Source organism: Bison bison, unplaced genomic scaffold (assembly GCF_000754665.1).
Source record: "Bison bison bison isolate TAMUID 2011002044 unplaced genomic scaffold, Bison_UMD1.0 scf7180017864317, whole genome shotgun sequence".
Lineage (NCBI taxonomy): Eukaryota > Metazoa > Chordata > Mammalia > Artiodactyla > Bovidae > Bison > Bison bison.
Genome location: NW_011494889.1, coordinates 7,509,617 through 7,527,331, shown reverse-complemented (window position 1 = coordinate 7,527,331; position 17,715 = coordinate 7,509,617). Strand labels below are relative to the sequence as shown.

At 37.7% G+C, this 17,715-nt stretch overlaps 1 protein-coding gene across 1 annotated transcript in view; it reads left to right on the top strand.

The window, feature by feature from the left end:
• Positions 1-17,715, top strand: part of LOC104997965 (chromosome unknown open reading frame, human C1orf101) — a gene marked incomplete at its 5' end in the record, with an annotated part of 138,826 nt that overhangs the window by 108,722 nt on the left and 12,389 nt on the right. The window contains 3 exons of the mRNA XM_010852945.1: positions 2,109-2,208; positions 6,594-6,680; positions 12,801-12,958. Of these exons, the coding sequence (XP_010851247.1) occupies positions 2,109-2,208; positions 6,594-6,680; positions 12,801-12,958 (345 nt within the window). The remainder of the gene's footprint in view (positions 1-2,108; positions 2,209-6,593; positions 6,681-12,800; positions 12,959-17,715) is intronic.

Sequence of the window (17,715 nt, the reverse complement as noted above, 5' to 3'; positions counted from 1 at the left end):
CCACTCCAGTGTTCTTGCCTGGAGAATCCCAGGGACGGGGAGCCTGGTGGGCTGCCGTCTATGGGGTCGCACAGAGTCGGACACAACTGAAGCAACTTAGCAGCAGCAGCTAGGTCTCTAGATTATAATAAATGCCTTACCTTTGTAGAAAATGGCTTAGGAACAAGGTTGGCAGAATTTTACAGATAAAATAACAGATTCACTATCAAATATTAACAAGAATAAAGCAAGTCTTAGAAGTATGATTCAGCTGGGAATGTCATCCCAGCTGCCTCTTTATTATCAATTCCCATGACAACCCATCCCAAACTAGAATTTGGTGCTACAGAAGCAACCCAGAAAGAACAGAGGGACATAATTGCTCTACTGTGATTCAGGATGTTCAATAGCAGATATTAGGGGTGTTTTAGGGCTACTCAAGATTTATTTAATCAGATATGGTAAGACACACAGACATGGGAATGACTGTCATGAAGGAAGAAGTTTATTATAAATAACAATCCCAAGAAACAGGAGGCACAGCACATCATGTAGGACCTCATGCGGAAGCACCAGGACCTGTCAGGAGAGGGAGTGAGGGGAAGACAGAGCTAAGTCTTTACTGTGTTTTCTGTAGGAAGGAATGGAAGAGACAGGGTAAGCAGGTTAGAATTGGCTATTTTGAGTAATTTCAGTGGGCTCTGGGCAGTCTAGCTGTCTAGTACCTCGTCTTGGGGTGATTAAAGCAGGTGGATGGAGAGTGGGCCAGTGTGACAACTCATAAAGGAGGTGGGTTCTGGGTGGGCTACAGACTGTGGGGCTTCCAGAGTTGGACATCTATGGAAGGACAATCCGAGCTGAGATCAGTAAGCCTCAGTGTCCAGCGTTCTGGGTTGGTTGGTTTGTGTATGAAAGGCATTCCTGGTTTACCAGGAATTAACCCTGGGTAGGGCAGTCCCTCCAAGGTAAGCAAGTCCCCACATATTAAGCACCACTTTTCAGGAAGTAAAAGACATGATTAATATAATGAGCTATCTGGAGTGACCACACAGGATTGTAAACATATGTCTAATGGATCAATAGAGAGCTCTCTCCTTCCCAATTCCAAAAGTGGAAATGCCATAGTGGAGAAGTTACAAATTGTAGGGAAGAGTTACAAAATGTAGTAACATTCATTAGTCTCTGGGGTTTAATTAGTATTATATCTTACATTAACAAAGTTCAATGAAAATAAGCCATGCTTACATGGGCAAGTATTTTTGCCTGGTATTCTCAATGAAATGAATAGAACATTAAAGATTATTATAAACCCAGAAAGCACGGGTTATGCAATTCATTGTTATTGCCACTAGATGACACTGTAGCTTCTTGCTTTTCATGAGTGTCAACCGACGCCTGCTCAAGAGTTAAGATCTTTTTTATTTAAATCATATATATTTTTTTTTTGGTAGAAATGTAAGCATTTTTAATTGTATGAAGGCAAACATTAAAAAAGATAATATTCGTGATTAAAATTGAATATCAAAGGAATGGTGGGGGGGGGGAGGAACAGGAAATATGATTTTATGATTTTTGATTGTTCTTGGGCTTCCCTGATAGCTCAGTAGATAAAGAATCCACCTGCAATGCAGGAGACCCCGATTCAATTCCTGGGTCGGGAATATCCACTGGAGAAGGGATAGAATACTCACTCCAATATTCTTGGGCTTCCCTTGTAACTCAGCTGGTAAAGAATCTGCCTGCAATGTGGGAGACCTGGGTTCAGTCCCTGGGTTGGGAAGATCCCCTGGCGAAGGGAAAGGCTACCCACTCCAGTATTCTGGCCTGCAGACTTGCAAAGAGTCAGATACGACTGAGCAACTTTCACTTTCACTCACCTCATCAATATATGGTTGCAACTGTTTTAAAAAATAAAAAATTTCTGCTTCGTTACTATTAGTTTTTGAGAGCTGAAGGAAGCCTACACAGTAGGTACTTTATAGATAAGAAAATTGAGGCTTCAAGAGTTTAAGTAATTTCTGCAGGATCACAAAGCTTAGTGATAAAGACAGGATTTAACCCTAAGCCCATCTATCTTAAAATCTGGAGCTCTTAACTCTTCCACGCTAAACTGTTATTTTGTATTTCAGATACAATGACAATGGTTATGTTGAAGATGTTGAAGTAAATTTCATAGTGTGGGAAATACATGGCAGGGATGACTATAGCTTTAATAATACTATGAAGAAGGTATGACATTTTTGGATTTAAATAGAATTTAGTATGCAAAATTAGACAAGTCTTTCTATTTTAAATCAATGTATAAGTTATTTAAGGAAAACAGAACCAGTCAGCTGTAGGCAGGGGAAAAAAAATACTACCTCTGTGTTAAATTCTATGACTACTATAATTCATTTATGAGAAAAGAAATCAGTGTCACATAGAGCAAAAGGGGTCAGAAAAGGTAATGTTTATAGTAGGATGATGCAATTAGTACTATTTGATTTTCTCTCCACATAGTATTTAATGTTTGATTATTTATGGGTCTGCCTTTGGCTTTCGGCCAATCATCATATTCATGCTAAATCAAATGGATACACTGTAGGCTTCATCTCACTGGATTTGTTTGCAGCATTTGACCCATTGACCTTGACTTCACGGTCACCACGCTCTCCTCTCCTGGCTTTCCTTCATCCTCAGTGACTGGTGAGCCTCCGCCTCCACAGTGAATCCCTGTCATTCTGCCTGTTCACTTTGCAGGCCACGGCAGAAAGGCCTGACTACTAAGACCAGCACACTTCACTCATCCCCGCTGTGTGGGGCTTTCTGTCCTGGAGGGCCATGCATCACGCCGGAGCGTGAACAGCCTTGACTCCTGAGATTTGTCAGAGATGTCAAGCAAAACCAGGATGACTCCTTCCAAACTAACTTTCTCATCTATCAGAGACCTTCATTCTCCAAGAAATAGAACCTGCCCAGGTGGCAACCAAGAGACAAGAGTTCCACCGGCTACCCCCTCCACATTACTATAATTATTTGAGCAAAGAAATCCATCCCATCATACATTCCTCCCATACTTGTTCAGGGTCCAATATGCATGGTTTGGGGGCCTATTTCCTCCTCACAGTCTCACCCCTGTACTATTCTATCCTTCTTAAACCTTGGCTAAGTTTTCCATTACTCTTTACCACCTCAAACCTTTCTAACATACCTTAAGATTAAAAACCCTAGATCCATCTTCAACAAACATTCCTCAGAGAATACAATTATCCCCATGTTTCTATCAAACCAAGGGTACTCTTTCTCTTACCCTATATTCTTAAGGAATGAAGAATTTACATTCTTCCTAATTCACAGTATCATTTCCAGATCATTATCTCCTCCCCTGAGTAAAACACAATTCAATGCTTCTATCATCCAGTTGTTATCTACCCTATCCCTACTTGCTGACATATACTTGGTTACTTGATTATTTCTCCCTTGTCCTGAAAACAATTACAATTCTGCCAGCCACCATGTAGGGTTATTGCTGGAAAGAAGCTAGCTTTCTAAACAGAGACTACATTTCCCAGCCTCATTTGCCACTAAGTGGGGCCATGCTTCTTAACACTGGAATATGAGCAGAAGTTATACGTGTCCAGGAAGAAGTGCTCAAGAACTTCACATGATCCTCCATGCTTCCCATCTTCCTTCACATGTCAATATAGTATAGCGACAATCAAAGATGAGAACTGGATGAAAGAGACAGGGAACTTTAAGAAGCCATTAGATTTTAAAAGTCTGAGTTTTTAATTCACTTCTTTGAGGAGAATCACCCATAGGAGTCACTGCCAGGAACATCTGCACTGGACTATGTGTGATCAAGAATTAAACATTTCATGTATAAAACCCCTGAAAACCAGGGCTACTATTGAAGCAAAGCAGACTAATGTAGCTCCCTCTATTAAAATTACATTTCAATGTAAATATTTTAGTCTCTGACCTCACCCCTCAACCCTGTAGCCTCTCACTTTTTCTCACACACTCTAGATATCCACTATATTGAGCCTTCTGCTTTCTTCCTCTCTACTTCTCCCATTTTTCTTCTCTTCATTTCCTATCTAACTTGAATTCCATGGTTCAGTCCTCCAGCTACTGTCTTGCCAAGTCATATGTCACTTTCCTCAGTATTATTCTCGTTCAGTGTTATAGCAAATTTAAACATCTATCTTTCTGCCTTATCCATGCCTGATTCTGAGCTGCTGATCAGTTCTACAAAAAAGAAATTAAAACTGCAATAACTGAAATTAGGAACTCAACTGTTGGGAGTGATGACTGAAAATAGAATTAGTCATCTAGAGGAGAGATCAGAGGGAAATATCCAGAATTACACACAGAGAGATAAACTGATTTCAAATATAGGAAAAAACATAAAGGAGATCTTCAATGCTAAGCTCTAAGAACTGGAATCCTTAAAAAAAAAAGTGTTGCTCAGAAGCAACATTTTCCAAAACTGATGAAAGACATCAAAGCATAGAAAAAGTAATCTGTGTCTAGAAACACCACAGTAAAATTTCTAAAATCAAAAGCAAAGGGAAAAATCTTTAAAGTAGAGCAAAAAAGATAAGTTACCTTCAAAAAAGCAACTGTAAGGTTTAAAGCTAATTTCTCAATAGAAACAATAAAAGCCAGAAGTCTTTGAACAAAACTATTTTAAGCTGCTGAAAGAAAATAATTTCAAACCTAAAATTCTGAATACAATGGAAATAGCATTTAAAACATGAAACTTAACAACAGATAAGTCTTTAAAAATACATGAAATTAAAAGAGGAAAGAAATTTAAGTAAAAAAGAAGTGAAGAATGAAACAAAAATGATTTGAGAGAAAGTGACAAATATTGAGGCTAGGCAAAGAAGATTCGATCTATGGATAAATGGAATTCCTGGAAAAGAGAACGAAAGCAAAGGAAGAAAACCAATACTAATAATTCAACAAAACATCTCCCCACCCAAGAAAAAATATTTGAAGCTTCTTATTGAAAGAGCATACCATATAATTGAGAACAGCAAATCAGAATAGCCAACCTATGTGTGCTTTATAAACACTCTTCCAGAGTATTGAGGTGGGAGGAAGCACTTTCAATTCATTTTGCAAATCCAGGAGGACTTGATGAGGGCCTTAAAAGAAGAGAATTATGAGCTAATCTCATTCATGATCATAGATACAAATCACCTGAACAAAATACTAGCATATCAAATACAGCAGCTTATTAAAAAATAATGCCAAGTTTTCTTTATTTCATAAATTAAGGCTTGAGGATATCACTTGGCAGTCAAAGTAATCTAGTATATTAACAGAATAAAGAAAAAAACACAATTATTACAACAGTTGATGAAAAGTCATTTGATTAAAAATTTATTGACTTCCATGGTGGCAAGGAGTCCACCTGCCAATGCAGGAGACATGGGTTTTTGATCCCTGACCTGGGATAATCCCATATACCACAGAGCAACTAAGCCCGTGAGCCACAACTATTGAGCCTGTACTCTAGAGCCCAGGAGCTGCAACAACTGAAGCCCATGCACCCTAGAGCCCTTGCTCCACAAAATGAGATATCACTGCAGTGAGACGCCTGTGCACTGCAACTAGCGAGCAGCCCCACTTGCCACAACTGGAGAAAAGACCATGCAGCAACAAAGACCCAGCATGGCCAAACAAATGTTTAATAAAATTTACTAAAAATACATCATCCATATATAACACTACTTTAAAAATAAATCTTGTAAAATTGTAAATAAATAGTACTTCTTTAAAATGTGGATACAAAAAACCCTGTATAAAACATCATGATGCTGTGCTTAGTTGCTCAGTCGTGTCCGACTCTTTGCAACCCCATGGGCTGTAGCCCACCAGGTTCCTCCATCCATGCGGATTCTCCAGGCAAGAATACTTGAGTGGGTTGCCATGCCCTCCTCCAGCGGATCTTCCCAACCCAGGGATTGAACCCAGGTCTCCTGCATTGCAGGTGGATTCTTTACTGTCTGAGCCACCAAGGAAGTCCAAGAAACTGGAGTGGGTACCCTATCCCTTCTCTAGGGGAACTTCCTGACCCAGGAATTGAACTGGGGTCTCCTGCATTGTAGGCAGATTCTTGACCAGCTGAGCTACCTGGGAAGCCCATAAAACATCATACTTAATGGTAAAAATGTGAAAGCCTTCCCTCTGAAATCCGGAATGAAACAAAGAGGCCTGTTTTAACCATTTCTATAAATATTGTTCCATATGTTTATCATAAGGTAAAAAATAAGCAATAAAAATAAAAGTATAACGGTTGGAAAGGAAGAAATACAATTGTCATATTCACAGATAACATGATTATTCATCTGGAACAATTAAAATTAATAACTGAGTTTAAGAAGTTGTCTCTGTACAAGATCAATATACAAAAGTCCATTGTTTTTCTGTATATCAGCAAACATTTAAATAATTAAAAATTAGATGTATAATTTCCAATGGCACTAATTAAATACTTAGAAATATATTGCCATGCAAAACATATATATATATAATCTTTATGTATATATATAATCTTTATGTATATATATAATCTTTATGTATATATATAATCTTTCTGTGTATATAAAATCTTTTGACAGAGCGGTTGTTTGAATGAAGCTCAAACATGGAATTCAATGATCGAGCTTAACAAGCACCTCCCATTAGAAGAAGTCTGGGGACCTGAGGTAAGAAAAACATTACCTTGTAAATTATTTATTTACAATAACTAACTTGTCATTTTAGTATTAATAAGTGCTTAAAGAAAATATTTTGGGTTTAAGTTTGATTTTGTAAATCAAATCCAGTTTTTATGTTCTATTCTAAAATGTTTCATCTTAATTCTGTTTGATCTTCTGTTGCTCTGCATTACTAACAATTTTGTTTTAATTTTCTCTTCTGAAAATCTATCTGCAGATTATTAAATATCTGAAACACATGTTATAGCACTAAGACTGAATCTTTCTAAAGAATGCCTGACATTTCAATTCTTATATAACTAAAAGATCTTTTCAGAATGCCAATTACCATACTGTTTTCAATTGTTTTCAATTGAATTTTCTTAAATTGCAATTATTTTATTTGGCAAATCAAATCATATCTCATGAATAACATGTGACATAGAAGGTAGCTCAGCCTTTAAAATGTAAACCCTACAATAAGAATATTATTTTTGCTTCTCCAGCAGAATCTATACATGTCCAGACAGAGATGAACAATGTGTATTTTCCTCTATATTCCCAACTCCAAACCATCCATTTTCTACCTGTCACTCCCATCTGCCCAGTAACATGATTCTAGGAGCTTTACTCCAACAGTCCTTTGAACAGTTCTTCCAACTCAATATAACCTTCAACTCACTGGTCCTACCACCCTCACCACACCCCCAGTTCTCTTTTCCCTTTTTATTTTAAATTCCACAGTCAATAATCATATCACTCTATTAATATATACCCTCAATTCCTTTGCTCCCCTCTCACTTCTTTACATTTCTATAGCTAACCACATCCCTGGTTAAATTCAACTATCCACCTTAGCACCTGACTGTGGTCAGAGAAAAACCCTTGCTGACTTGCTTCACTTTCACGATTAAAATGGTCCCACAATACTGCCCAGCAACTATTACTGTATTTCTTCATCTTGTTCCTTCTCCCCATCTCACAAATAGCTATTGCAGGCTTTCTCCTCTCTCTTTAAATCTCCAGCAACTCTTTCCCCATCCTCATTCTTACATAATGAACTTGCTTCCTACTCCACCAAGAAAATTATGGTAGTTATTAAAATCTGGTGCAAGACCCTTTTATCTAATTTTATATAGAGAAGCACATATTTTAAAACATGAAATATGTTGCCCTATTGTTTTTTTTTAATTTTATTTTATTTTTAAACTTTACACAATTGTATTAGTTTTGCCCTATTGTTTTTAATATTTTGTTTGTTTTTAATATTTTGACAGCTATAATTCCTTATAACTAGTTTCCCTTGTAATGCAACCTGTGTTACATTATGCTTTTAAAAACATTATTGTGAGAGGGGCCCACAGTAGTTCATAGGCTTCACCAGATTGCCAAAGGGGTCCATATAAAAATAAAATAGGATAAAATTTTTATTTATTTGGACTTCCCTGGTGGCTCAGATGGTAAAGAGTCTGCCTACAATGTGGGAGACCTGGGTTCAATCCCTGAGTCGGGAAGATCTGGAGAAGGAAATGGCAACCCACTCCAGTATTCTTGCCTGGAAAATCCCATGGATGGAGAAGCCTGGTAGGCTACAGTCCATGGAGTTGCAAAAAGTCAGACACAACAGAGCTACTTCACTTTCACAACTTTATTTATATTTTAAAATCTATATTTATATATTTATACACACTCACTATGAGGTTAGGAACCTCTGATATAGATTAAAAAAAAGAAAAGGACTAAATCTTGGATCATTTCAATATTTAGAGATGGAGTACATGAGGAGTGGCAAAGAAGGTAAAGGGTATCCCAGGTGGCGCTAGTGGTAAAGAACCCACCCGCCAATGCAGGAGACATAAGAGACATGGGTTCCATTCTTGGGTTGGGAAGATCCCCTGGGGAAGGGCATGGCAATCCACTCCAGTATTCTTGCCTGGAGAATCCCATGGACAAAGGAGCCTGGTTGGCTATAGTGCATAGGGTTGCACACAGTCAGACACAACAGAAGCAACTTAGCACACATGCACAAAAAGGAGGTAAAAAAGGAATAATCCAAGAAGCAAGAGAAAATCCAGGCAAATACGATGTTCTGGACTTGCTATTAATCAAGTCTCCGCAGAAGTAGGGAGGGATGAACTGTGCTAAATTCACTATTAAAATAGGTCAACTATGATGATGACTGAAAAAAATGATTATTTACTTCAGTAACATAGAGACAACTTTGACAGGATGAATTTTGGTAGGATAGTGAGAGACAAAACCTTACTCAAGTGGGTTTAATTAGAAAGGGCAAAAAAGAGTTCAAAGCAGCAAGAACAGACATCTCTGCAAAGGAGTTTTGTAGTAAAGAAGAGAAATAGTGTAGTAGCTGGAGAGCAATGGGTGAAGAAAAAATTTTCTTCTTTTAGTAGTTGAGAGACATAACCACATATTGACCGATGGGAATATTCCAACAAAAGAGAAAACTGACAATGCTTCAAATTTAACATGTCAGAAACTGAGCTTTTGATATCCACCCTCCAAACGTACTCCTCCAGTATTCTTCCCTACCTCAGTTAATAGAAATCCCATCCTCCCAGTTTGGTCAGGATAAAAGCGTGTCATCTTATGGTCCACATTTGGTCCTTCAGTAAATCTTATTGGCTCTTTCTTCAAAATGTATTCAGATTTGGTCACCACCCTATTTCAAGCCACAATCACCAACCATTTGGGATATAATCACAGCATCCTAACTGGTCTCCCTGGTTCAGCCTTGCCCACCATGAGTCTATCCACAACATAGCACCAAGCATGATGCTACCAAAACATAAATCAGAACATGCCACTCTTCTGCTCAAAAACCAAGCAATGGTTCTCATATCACTTAGAGTTATGACAAAGCCAACAGGACTTGCTGTATTGCATCCCCTTCCAACCCCCATCATGACTAGCTAATACCTTTCTTCAGGTCTTTACTTAAAAATCAATTAGTCAGTGAAGATTTCCCTGGCCACTCCACTGAAAAATGTAAACATCACCCCAGTTCCTATCTCCCTTCCCTATTTTCTTAAATGTCATTAGCATTTATAACTCCCTGATACATTACATAGTCTACTTATTTGTCTTATACATTATCTGACTCCCCAACTAAGATGTAGGCTCCATAAGGGAAGGGAATTTTGTTTGTTGTTTTCACTGGCATCTGACCCATTACAGGTGCTCAGTATATATTTGTGAAGCCAATTAATTAATTATAGGTCACCTATCTATTATAAGGAGTATTATTATTCAGCTATTTAAAAATCAAAAGGAATTAAACTAGTAATAGAATCAGTTAAAAACAAAACTTACCCTTCTAACTTCATACTGACGGACATCCAAGAATCTGGGGTTGAAGATAGATGTAGGTGATACTCTGGCTCAAAATCTCACAAAGGGCACCCAAATGTTATAAGATATGATAAAATAACATAGTCCTAGGAAGCAACGAGCTACCTGATAACTAGCATTCAAGTAGCTCACCTCAATCAGTATGATACAGTACTGTTGGTATTTAGTTGCTAAGTCGTGTCTGACTCTTTTGCAACCCCATGGACTGTAGCCCACCAGGCTCCTCTGTCCATGGGACTTCCCAGTGGGTTGCCATTTCCTTCTCCAAAGGATCTTCCCAACCCAGGGACTGAACTGGTGTTTCCTGCATTGGCAGGCTGATTCTTTACCACTGAGCCACCAGGAAAGCCCCAGTACAGTGCAGTACTTCTCAAATTTTAGAATTACGTAGAGGCGATGTCAGAATCATCTAGAGGACTGCTAAAATAGATCTCCAGGTCCTACCTCCAAAGTTTCTGATTCATCAGATCTGGGGCTAAGCCCCCAAATTTGTATTTCTAACAAGTTCCCAAGTGATGCTGATCTGGGGACCACATTCTAGAAACATTGAAATAGTGGCTTACATTCTATAAAGAATTCTGAAGTGCCCACACCAGGCCTTAAGTGTTCAGTTCTACCATATGAGAAACAAAAATCTCACCACTGAAAGGATGGATTCAGTCTGGAGTTTGAATATAAGAGAAGGCAGGTACCTGCAAAGACTAGTTATGTCCTAGTGAGTAAGGCTATGCTTACTAAAGAGTGTCACGACTTATTTATTCAACATGGCAATCAGAGGTACTGTCTTCCTGAAACATATTCCTGAAATGAAATAGCCTTCCAGTTCTTAGAGCTGCACTAGTTCCTGCATAGTCCTGGTTCTATAAGGATGAATGACATTTGTATAAAAACCTGGGAAGTAGCTTACAGACTGTAATTTCTCAAGAGAAAATCTGAAGGACTCACAAACAAAGGTGGCATTTTCACAGGTTCTTCCAAGTTAATGTTAGAGTTTGAGAAGGAAAGGGAGAATGTGGATTATGAATGGCTAGCTACATACTTAATAACTCAGGGTGTGAGCTGAGTTTCTGGACATGACTCTATAGTAATCCAAGAAGTCCTTGGCTAAAAATGAATAGTAATTCATGAGGCCAGGGACTATATGAACTGTTACTGATTATCATCAAAACCAAGTAGAGTTAAAGTACACAATATCTGCATATTGAAAATTGTCAAAATGTAGGAATAATGTGAAGAAAAGCCCAAGAAATAATTACCACTTGAATAAATCAAATGGGAGTTACTCATTCAAAAGCTATAGAAAGAATTCAGCCACAGTGAGAATGCATGACAAAGAGATGAGCAACACTTTAAGTAGGGTGTAAAAGCATATAGGATCTACAAGTATCCAGAAGAAATACCATGTATTATTTTAGGATTTTATTTTCTAAGCATAGCTTTAATAAAGTGACTTTTAAAAAATATAGTGTCTATGCTTTTAAAAAGGGGAACAAGAGATAAACAAATAATCTTTCCAGTTTGTATCTTGAGACCCACAGAGAGACAGTAGTGGTAAATGGGCATAAATAAAACTCCTAGGGGAAGATTTTGAGAGAGCTGATTCTTAGGTAGGTCGATAAGAAGTACAGGGCCCTCAAGGAAGGAGTCCAGGGCTCTCTAGGAGGAGAAAAGGGACAAACTTTTTTTTCCTACATTCCTTAGTCTTAGTCACTTATTTTTTTAAGCCCAGAGCTAATAATAACACAACAAAACCCATCTTGCTCAAGGGTATGTTTTTCCTTAAGCTCTGTATTAATGATTATATAATAATAATGTATCCTGTTTGAGGACATGTTTCTCCTTCTTAACAAGAACCTTCTGACTAATCTTGTTATATTAAAATGTATGTTGTGGGAGTCAGTCTGGTAAGACCTTTCTATTGTTAGTTCTAATCTTGTTAATTTAAGATGTATTGTTATGGGAGTGAGTCTGGTAAAAGTATATAAGGCCTTCATAACACTAGCTAGTGGGGCACTTTCTGTCCCCCTTCTAATGTTTATGTCAGAAGCTTTCTCTGTCCCTTTTTTTACTTTAGTGAAAAAAGTGAAATCGCTCAGTCGTATCCAACTCCTTGTGAGGCCACAGACTGTAGCCTACCAGGCCCCTCTGTCCATGGGATTTTCCAGGCAATAGTACTAGAGTGGATTGCCATTTCCTTCTCCAGGGGATCCTCCCAACCCAGGGCTCGAACCCAGGTCTCCCGCATTGTAGACAGATGCTTTAACCATCTGAGCCACCAGGGAAGTCCTTTTACTTTAGTAAAACTCTGCTACACAAAACTTTGGGTGATCAAACCTGGTCCCTGGTCCCAAAGCTAAATCTTCTTTGGAGATCACAAATCTGACATCATTCACAGAAAGCTATCAATTTAACTACTATTGAATCCATACCTTATAATCAAAATTGTCTCTGTCCCTAAATTAAGTATCCATGAAGGATTTTGTACTTTTTAGATTTAGGGAAATAAAATACTTACAGATTCTCAACAACCTAATTTATTATTATTTGCAAATAAAGTATTTGCTTTCACTAAGCTTCACTTTTAATCAGACTTAACCCAAGACAGCCTCTAAAAATACTATTAATATACATCACTAAAATGATAGAAAAGATGGGAATAATTATTATATCTTTAAATAATTTTCCAAAATAAACATATTGGAATATAATTTTGTTTATAAAATTCAAATAATGACCTTAAGTTTTTTGTTTTCTATTCAGAACTATAAGCATTGTTTTTCTTATGCTATTGGAAAACCAGGAGATTTAACTCAACCATATGAGATTATCAACAAGTCTAACCATAACCATTTGGTTTGGCCCTTGGACCATTCTGGAATGTATGTGTTTCGTGTGAAGATCCTGGATCCAAACTATAGGTGAATATAAATGTTCCATTATAATAGGTTTAGCATTCAGTTCAGTTCAGTTCAGTCGCTCAGTTGTGTCCGACTCTTTGAGACCCCATGAACTGCAGCATGCCAGGCCTCCCTGTCCATCACCAGCTCCTGGAGTCCACCCAAACCCATGTCCATTGTGTTGGTGATGCCATCCAACCATCTCATCCTCTGTCGTCCCCTTCTCCTCCCTCCCTCAATCTTTCCCAGCATCAGAGTCTTTTCAAATGAGTCAGCTCTCCGCATCAGGTGGCCAAAGTATTGGAGTTTCAGCTTCAACATCAGTCCCTCCAAGGAACACCCAGGACTGATCTCCTTTAGGATGGACTGGTTGGATCTCCTTGCAGTCCAAGGGACTCTCAAGAGAATTCTCCAACACCACAGTTCAAAAGCATCAATTCTTCTGTGCTCAGCTTTCTTTATAGTCCAACCCTCACATCTATACATGACTACTGGAAAAACCATAGCCTTGACTAGACTGACCTTTATGGGCAAAGTAATGTCTCTGCTTTTTAATATGCTATCTAGGTTGGTCATAACTTTCCTTCCAAGGAGCAAGCATCTTTTAATTTCATGGCTACAATCACCATCCATAGTGATTTTGGAGCCCAGAAAAATAGTCAGCCACTGTTTCCACTGTTAGTTTCTAAAAATTACATTTTTATTTTCTTGATTTAATTTGCTATCACCCAGCTATCCAATTACAGGCATACCTCATTTTATTGTGCTTTGCTTTACTGTACTTCAAAGATGCTGCATTGGAGGTTTGTAGCAACCCTTGGTCAGTGAGGTTTATCGGTGCCATTTGTCCAACAGCATTTGCTCACTTCATGTCTCTGTGTCACATTTTAGTAATTCCTGCAATATTTCAAACCCCCCACCAACAAAAAGATTATGATTTATTGAAGGCTCTGATGACGGTTAGCATTTTTGAGAAATAAAGTATTTTTTAATTAAGGTAAGTACATTCTTTTTTTAGACATAATGCTATTGCACACCTAATAGACTACGGTATAGTGTAAACGTAACTTTTATATGCACTGGGAAACCAAAAACTTGGTGTGACTCGCTTTATTGCAGTGTTTACTTTATTGTGGTGGTTTGAACCTGAACCCACAATATCACTGAAGTATTCATGTCATATTTGCTTTTTCATTTTGGAGCAGTCATGTTAAACATTCTGTGGCAGTAAGAGATAGGATTTCACGTTCAACATAATCTATTCACAGTTAACATTCTGAGTTCTTTACTATGTTTCATTGCTACGATAGATGCAAAATAGAGCATAAGGATAATCTCAGCCTTCACGATGCTTGTAATTAAACTGGTTGGGGAAGGAAGAGCGGAGGGTACACATAAGACCAAAGGAGGTTAAATCAGAGCAAACACATATTTTTCAAATATAATCACTTGTATTATTGATAGGCACAAAAATAATTCAGAGATGGGAAAAATAAATATTGAGCATCAGGAGAAAATTTCCCAGAGGACAGGGAATACTAAGAATTTATATTGTCAGAGAACTAAGACCCTTCAAATGAAAGAAATCACACTAATGATGGAATTGAGCTGGACATTAACATACTGTATATGGCTCGTGAAAAAAGGTGGAAAATTTAGGGTTGGCCAAAAAGTTCGTTCATTTGGCTAACCCAATACGTTGCATGGGGAAGGTAAAAAACAAAGGATGCAAATTAATCTAAGGCAATTCATAATGTTGAAGTCAATCTCAAACCATGTCCTAGAGAGCCTCTTTAGTATCTTTACTAGAGGAGCATTGTGATGAGAGAGTAGTTCTAGGAAAATTAGCCTGTGAAGAAAGAATCCTATGAACAGAAAATAAATTATAGATAAATGAGATAAATGGAATTAACAAGACAAGGATCAAAGGAAGCTGTGTTGCCAGTAAGAATGGAAAGGAAAAAGTCTAATAAATAGTTATCAGGGAAAGAGATATTATATTGATCTAATGTGCCAAATGAAGGAAAAGAAGGAATTTATATGGTTTCAAGTTTTCTAGACTAGGTGATTAAAAATTATGGTATTTTCTTTGACCACAGTAGATAATGAGGTGGTTTTGCTTTGCGGGAAATAATGAGATAAGAGTTCTGACTTTGCATGTGAGAGGACAATGAAATATCTGAGTGAAGATGTCCTGAAGTGAAGTGAAGTGAAATTGCTCAGTCATGTCCGACTCTGTGCGACCCCATGGACAGTAGCCTGCACCAGGCTCCTCCATCCATGGGATTTTCTAGGCAAGAGTACTGGAGTGGGTTGCCATTTCCTTCTCCAGGGAATCTTCCTGCCGCAGGGATCAAACCCAGGTCTCCCACACTGATAGACAGATGCTTTAGGACTAGAGTTGGAGAGAATAGCTGATGGTCAAGAGTTTTGAAAATATAAATGTGGGCATCTTCCACAGTAAATAAGTTAACTGACATACTAGAAGAAAAGAGCTTTTAAGATATACCCACAGTAAAGGAACTGAGGGTATGAGAAAAGGAGCTGAGTGGAAAGCTCTTCAGAAAAAAAGAAGAGGAAGAAAAAGTTCCATATTACCCAACCAATCTACAGATTCAAAGCAACCCCTATCAAAATTCCAATGATGTTTTTCACAGAAATAGAACAAACTATCCTAAAATTTGTATGCAACTGCAAAAGATCCCCCAAAGCCAAAGCAGTCTTGAGAAAGAACAACAAAGCTGGAAGCATCTTACTCCCTGATTTCAAACTATATTGCAAAGCAATAATCAAGACAGTATGATATACATATAAAAAGACACATGAATCAATGGGATAAAACAGAAGTCTCCAGAAATAAACTCACACATATTCAGGCACTTAATTTATGACAAAGTAGCCAAGAATATACAGTGGGGGAAAGGACAGTCTCTTCAAAAATAGTGTTGGGAAAATTAGACCTGTGAAAGAATGATATTAGACCACTATCTAACACCATACACAAAAATTAACTGCAAATGGAATACAGACTTCAACGTAAGCCCTAAAACCATAAAACTCCTAGAAATAAATATAGATGGTAAGCTCCTATATGTGAGTCTTTGCAGTATTTTTTTATCTGACACCAACAAAATCAAAAATAAGTGAAACTACCTCAAACTAAAAAGCTTCTGCCCAGCAAAGGAAACCCACAATAAAATGAAAAGGCAACCTACAGTATGAGAGAAAATATTTGCAAATTATATATCTGATAAGGGGTTAATAAAAAAATATATAAAGAACTCATACAATTCAATATCAAAAAGAAAAAAAATCCAATTTTAAAATGGAACTAATTATACATTTTTGCCAAGAAGACATACAGATGGCCAACAAGTACATGAAAGGGTCTTCAATATGACTAATTATCAGAGAAATACAAATCAAAACCACAGTGAGATATCACCTCATACCTGTTGGAATGACTGTTACCAAAAAGATAAGAGGTAAATGTTGATAAGCATGTAAAGAAAAGGAAACCCTTGTGCACTGTAGGTGGGAATGTAAATTTATGTAGCCATTATGGAAAACAGTTATGGAGGTTTTTGAAAATATTAAATAGAACCTACCATATGAGTCAACTATTCCATTCCTCTGTACTATCTAAAGTAAACAAAAACACCAACTTGAAAAGATATATGCACCCCCATGTTCACTGCGAACAAAGCTAGTGGAGGTGATGGAATTTCAGCTGAGCTATTTCAAATCCTAAAAACCGATGCTGTGAAAGTGCTGCACTCAATATGCCAGCAAATTTGGAAAACTCAGCAGTGGCCACAGGAATGGAAAATGTCACTTTTCATTTCAATTCCAAAGAAGAGTAATGCCAAAGAATGTTCAAACTACCACACAATTTCACTCATTCACACACTATCAAGGTAACACTCAAAATTCTCCAAGCTAGGCTGCAACAGTACATGAACCGTGAACTTCCAGATGTTCAAGCTGGATTTAGAAAAGGCAGAGGAACCAGAGATCAAATTGTTAACATCCACTGGATCACAGAAAAAGCAAGAGAATTCCAGAAAAACATCTACTTCTGCTTCATTGACTATGCCAAAGCATTTGACTATTTAGATCACAACAAACTGGAAAATTCTGAAAGAGATGGGAATACCAGACAACCTGACCTGCCTCCTGAGAAAACTGTATGCGGTCAAGAAGCAACAGTTAGAACTGGACATGAAACAACAGACTGGTTCCAAATAGGAAAAGGAGTACCTGAAGGCTGTACATTGTCACCCTGCTTATTTAACTGATATGCAGAGTACATCATGAGAAACATTGGGCTGGAAGAAGCACAGGCTGGAATCAAGATTGCCGGGAGAAATATCAGTAACCTCAGATATGCAGATGACACCACCCTTATGGCAGAAAGTGAAGAGGAACTAAAGAGCCTCTTGATAAAAATGAAAGAAGAGAGTGAAAAATTTGGCTTAAAACTCAACATTCAGAAAACTAAGAGCGTGGCATCTGGTCCCATCACTTCATGGCAAATAGATGGGGAAATAATGGAAAGACTGAGAGACTGTTTTGGGGAGCTACAAAATCACTGCAAATGGTGACTGCAGCCATGAAATTAAAAGATGTTTGTTCCTTGGAAGAAAAGCTATGACCAACCTAGACAGCATATTAAAAACCAGAGACATTACTTTACTGTCTAGTCAAAGCTATGGTTTTTCCAGTAGTCATGTATGGATGTGAGAGTTGGACCATAAAGAAAGCTGAGCACAGAAGAA